The sequence below is a fragment of the Cyprinodon tularosa genome, unplaced genomic scaffold (assembly GCF_016077235.1).
Source record: "Cyprinodon tularosa strain WSP-4 unplaced genomic scaffold, ASM1607723v1 ctg736, whole genome shotgun sequence".
Classification (NCBI taxonomy): domain Eukaryota; kingdom Metazoa; phylum Chordata; class Actinopteri; order Cyprinodontiformes; family Cyprinodontidae; genus Cyprinodon; species Cyprinodon tularosa.
Window position 1 is genome coordinate 146,557 of NW_024039492.1, and position 5,623 is coordinate 152,179.

Sequence of the window (5,623 nt, forward strand, 5' to 3'; positions counted from 1 at the left end):
TTTTTAAAGTTATTTTAAACAAAACAGTTCAGATTATTAAAGTTTTTTTTTCATCCTGGTTTGTTTCTGGAATCAGTGGAAATAATGAGAAAAAGTAAAACCCGATCAGAACCGATTCTTCTGTTACAGGAATTAGAATAAAATAGAAGATCTGATCCGTTCAGGTGATTTTCTCTGAGCTTAAAAGGAATTTATTTAAAATGTCATAAATAAAGCTCAGATAAAGTTCCGCAGGCTCCGCTGCTCAGGTCGGACAGGAGCATTTGCACTCGGAGATGACCGGGTACTGGATGTGGATCCAGGAGCACCTCTGCAGCCGTTTCTGCGGGCAGTACCACCTCAGGAAGGTTAAATGAGTCACTCTGGCAGGTTTGCACACCATCCCCTCCGGAACCGAGCAGGACCGCTCCCTGTAGCAGCTCCCCACCTTCAGGTGGCGCGGCCAGAACCGCAGACCCAGTTCGGTCCATGCGTAAAGCACCGGGCACAGCGTGTAGGACCACAGCATCCTGCGGAGCTTCCGGTTCGCCTTCTGCTTCTTCCCGAACAGCATCTCCAGCTCCAGGGTTCGGATCTCTTTGGGCATCGGCCCGGAGAGCCTCAGGTTCTGGTCCAGCTCGTCCTCGGACAGGTCCTCCGGTGGAGACACGGACATGAAGTCCGGGTTGAAGTGGCTGCCCAGAAGGCTCCTGAGCTCAGTCCCGTTCAGGTCCTTCTCCTTTGGGTCCAACAGCGGGTCCGGTTCCTCCTTCAGAACCTCCACGGGCATGGAGTCGCTGGGAACCGGCCGGATGAAGTGGTTCAGGTGTTGGCTCATCCCGTCCTGGATCCACAGAGCGAGGGAGAGAAGCAGTAGGGGCCAGCGGGGGGGATCCATCCCGCCTGTCCGGTTCTGACCCCCCACAGAGCTCCGGTTCTGCTCCACAGAAAGATCTCAAAGAAGAACCTGAACCCAGGAAGCCCCGGAGTCCGGGATCAGCTCCGAGCCGCTGCGCGCTGCAGGTTCCGCTCAAACAGCTCCTCCACCTTCATAGTGGCTGCAGCTCCGCGTCCTCCTGGAGCCAAACTGAGCCGGACTCTCACTGCGCGCACATACCCAGCAGGAGGCTGATGTCGTCCGAACCGAGCCGGAGCCACACCTCCGCGCATTTACGCACCAACAGGGAACCTTTGGAAGGAAGGAGGAGGGACTGAGAAAACTTTCAGGTAAATGGATTCAGGTTCTGCTCGACATGGAACATCTTTCTTCATCACTCTGCTCATGCTCATGTCTACATCTGAAGGGTTTGCAGCAGAACAGAGAACCTTTTCAGAGGCCCCTGGGGGCCCGCAGAACAGGGCCGAGATTGACATGAAGAACAACTCCTACAGGTAGAAGAATAAAAATCACAAATGATCTCATTTCTTTCATGAACTCAGAGACTGAATATGAGCTGAAATCAGAAATAAACAGTTTTTTCCCCTCATTTCTTCTTCATTCAGTGAAGCAGAACTGAAGTTAAAGCAGATCCTGATTTTTGTTAAATGCAGGATTTAGTCACTCAATCGCTTCTTCTATCTGATGTTTTTCAAACAATAATGGAGCAGCTTTACTGTAACTCTGACCCTGATCTAATGCATTGGAGAACCAGTGGCTGATGGTCGGCTTCCACTGGGAAACTGGACCTAAGAATGTGTTGGTCCCAGTGCACCGTGAGATTTACAAAATGCTGTACTGTCCCTGAATTATGACCACTAAGATGCAGCAGCATCTTAGGCAATACAGTTCCCTAGGGCCCCAAGTTCCTGGGGGCCCCATAAAAGTCTGTTTACATGTATGGTTAAAGAGTGATAGAATGATTCTATAGGGTATCTGGTCCTTCAGGTCTCTAATAGGGTGATAGAATGATTCTATAGGGTATCTGGTCCTTCAGGTCTCTAATAGGGTGATAGAATGATTCTATAGGGTATCTGGTCCTTCAGGTCTCTAATAGGGTGATAGAATGATTCTATAGGGTATCTGGTCCTTCAGGTCTCTAATAGGGTGATGGAATGATTCTATAGGGTATCTGGTCCTTCAAGTCTCTAATAGGGTGATAGAATGATTCTATAGGGTATCTGGTCCTTCAGGTCTCTAATAGGGTGATAGAATGATTCTATAGGGTATCTGGTCCTTCAGGTCTCTAATAGGGTGATAGAATGATTCTATAGGGTATCTGGTCCTTCAGGTCTCTAATAGGGTGATGGAATGATTCTATAGGGTATCTGGTCCTTCAGGTCTCTAATAGGGTGATAGAATGATTCTATAGGGTATCTGGTCCTTCAGGTCTCTAATAGGGTGATAGAATGATTCTATAGGGTATCTGGTCCTTCAGGTCTCTAATAGGGTGATAGAATGATTCTATAGGGTATCTGGTCCTTCAGGTCTCTAATAGGGTGATAGAATGATTCTATAGGGTATCTGGTCCTTCAGGTCTCTAATAGGGTGATAGAATGATTCTATAGGGTATCTGGTCCTTCAGGTCTCTAATAGGGTGATAGATTGATTCTATAGGGTATCTGGTCCTTCAGGTCTCTAATAGGGTGATAGATTGATTCTATAGGGTATCTGGTCCTTCAAGTCTCTAATAGGGTGATAGAATGATTCTATAGGGTATCTGGTCCTTCAGGTCTCTAATAGGGTGATAGAATGATTCTATAGGGTATCTGGTCCTTCAGGTCTCTAATAGGGTGATAGAATGATTCTATAGGGTATCTGGTCCTTCAGGTCTCTAATAGGGTGATAGAATGATTCTATAGGGTATCTGGTCCTTCAGGTCTCTAATAGGGTGATAGAATGATTCTATAGGGTATCTGGTCCTTCAGGTCTCTAATAGGGTGATAGAATGATTCTATAGGGTATCTGGTCCTTCAGGTCTCTAATAGGGTGATAGAATGATTCTATAGGGTATCTGGTCCTTCAGGTCTCTAATAGGGTGATAGAATGATTCTATAGGGTATCTGGTCCTTCAGGTCTCTAATAGGGTGATAGAATGATTCTATAGGCGTATCTGGTCCTTCAGGTCTCTAATAGGGTGATAGAATGATTCTATAGGGTATCTGGTCCTTCAGGTCTCTAATAGGGTGATAGAATGATTCTATAGGGTATCTGGTCCTTCAGGTCTCTAATAGGGTGATAGAATGATTCTATAGGGTATCTGGTCCTTCAGGTCTCTAATAGGGGGATAGAATGATTCTATAGGGTATCTGGTCCTTCAGGTCTCTAATAGGGTGATAGAATGATTCTATAGGGTATCTGGTCCTTCAGGTCTCTAATAGGGTGATAGAATGATTCTATAGGGTATCTGGTCCTTCAGGTCTCTAATAGGGTGATAGAATGATTCTATAGGGTATCTGGTCCTTCAGGTCTCTAATAGGGTGATAGAATGATTCTATAGGGTATCTGGTCCTTCAGGTCTCTAATAGGGTGATAGAATGATTCTATAGGGTATCTGGTCCTTCAGGTCTCTAATAGGGTGATAGAATGATTCTATAGGGTATCTGGTCCTTCAGGTCTCTAATAGGGTGATAGAATGATTCTATAGGGTATCTGGTCCTTCAGGTCTCTAATAGGGTGATAGATTGATTCTATAGGGTATCTGGTCCTTCAGGTCTCTAATAGGGTGATAGAATGATTCTATAGGGTATCTGGTCCTTCAGGTCTCTAATAGGGTGATAGAATGATTCTATAGGGTATCTGGTCCTTCAGGTCTCTAATAGGGTGATAGAATGATTCTATAGGGTATCTGGTCCTTCAGGTCTCTAATAGGGTGATAGAATGATTCTATAGGGTATCTGGTCCTTCAGGTCTCTAATAGGGTGATAGAATGATTCTATAGGGTATCTGGTCCTTCAGGTCTCTAATAGGGTGATAGAATGATTCTATAGGGTATCTGGTCCTTCAGGTCTCTAATAGGGTGATAGAATGATTCTATAGGGTATCTGGTCCTTCAGGTCTCTAATAGGGTGATAGAATGATTCTATAGGGTATCTGGTCCTTCAGGTCTCTAATAGGGTGATAGATTGATTCTATAGGGTATCTGGTCCTTCAGGTCTCTAATAGGGTGATAGATTGATTCTATAGGGTATCTGGTCCTTCAGGTCTCTAATAGGGTGATAGAATGATTCTATAGGGTATCTGGTCCTTCAGGTCTCTAATAGGGTGATAGAATGATTCTATAGGGTATCTGGTCCTTCAGGTCTCTAATAGGGTGATAGAATGATTCTATAGGGTATCTGGTCCTTCAGGTCTCTAATAGGGTGATAGAATGATTCTATAGGGTATCTGGTCCTTCAGGTCTCTAATAGGGTGATAGAATGATTCTATAGGGTATCTGGTCCTTCAGGTCTCTAATAGGGTGATAGAATGATTCTATAGGGTATCTGGTCCTTCAGGTCTCTAATAGGGTGATAGAACGATTCTATAGGGTATCTGGTCCTTCAGGTCTCTAATAGGGTGATAGAACGATTCTATAGGGTATCTGGTCCTTCAGGTCTCTAATAGGGTGATAGAATGATTCTATAGGGTATCTGGTCCTTCAGGTCTCTAATAGGGTGATAGAATGATTCTATAGGGTATCTGGTCCTTCGGGTCTCTAATAGGGTGATAGAATGATTCTATAGGGTATCTGGTCCTTCGGGTCTCTAATAGGGTGATAGAATGATTCTATAGGGTATCTGGTCCTTCAGTTCTCTAATAGGGTGATAGAATGATTCTATAGGGTATCTGGTCCTTCAGGTCTCTAATAGGGTGATAGATTGATTCTATAGGGTATCTGGTCCTTCAAGTCTCTAATAGGGTGATAGAATGATTCTATAGGGTATCTGGTCCTTCAGGTCTCTAATAGGGTGATAGAATGATTCTATAGGGTATCTGGTCCTTCAGGTCTCTAATAGGGTGATAGAATGATTCTATAGGGTATCTGGTCCTTCAGGTCTCTAATAGGGTGATAGAATGATTCTATAGGGTATCTGGTCCTTCAGGTCTCTAATAGGGTGATAGAATGATTCTATAGGGTATCTGGTCCTTCAGGTCTCTAATAGGGTGATAGAATGATTCTATAGGGTATCTGGTCCTTCAGGTCTCTAATAGGGTGATAGAATGATTCTATAGGGTATCTGGTCCTTCAGGTCTCTAATAGGGTGATAGAATGATTCTATAGGGTATCTGGTCCTTCAGGTCTCTAATAGGGTGATAGAATGATTCTATAGGGTATCTGGTCCTTCAGGTCTCTAATAGGGTGATAGAATGATTCTATAGGGTATCTGGTCCTTCGGGTCTCTAATAGGGTGATAGAATGATTCTATAGGGTATCTGGTCCTTCGGGTCTCTAATAGGGTGATAGAATGATTCTATAGGGTATCTGGTCCTTCAGTTCTCTAATAGGGTGATAGAATGATTCTATAGGGTATCTGGTCCTTCAGGTCTCTAATAGGGTGATAGATTGATTCTATAGGGTATCTGGTCCTTCAGTTCTCTAATAGGGTGATAGAATGATTCTATAGGGTATCTGGTCCTTCAGGTCTCTAATAGGGTGATAGATTGATTCTATAGGGTATCTGGTCCTTCAGGTCTCTAATAGGGTGATGGAATGATTCTATAGGG

General features: G+C 44.2%; 1 protein-coding gene across 1 annotated transcript; it reads right to left on the reverse strand.

The window, feature by feature from the left end:
- On the reverse strand, nt 1–1,096 carry LOC119772980 (noggin-3-like). Its single transcript, XM_038269709.1, has one exon. It carries the CDS (start codon nt 875–877, stop codon nt 245–247), a length of 633 nt encoding a protein of 210 aa, XP_038125637.1. The 5' UTR covers nt 878–1,096; the 3' UTR covers nt 1–244.
- Nucleotides 1,097–5,623: the final 4,527 nt, after the last annotated feature.

Bases quoted from the DNA above. Each gene is read 5' to 3' on its own strand.
- LOC119772980 (XM_038269709.1), bottom strand. From the start codon at position 877: ATGGATCCCCCCCGCTGGCCCCTACTGCTTCTCTCCCTCGCTCTGTGG.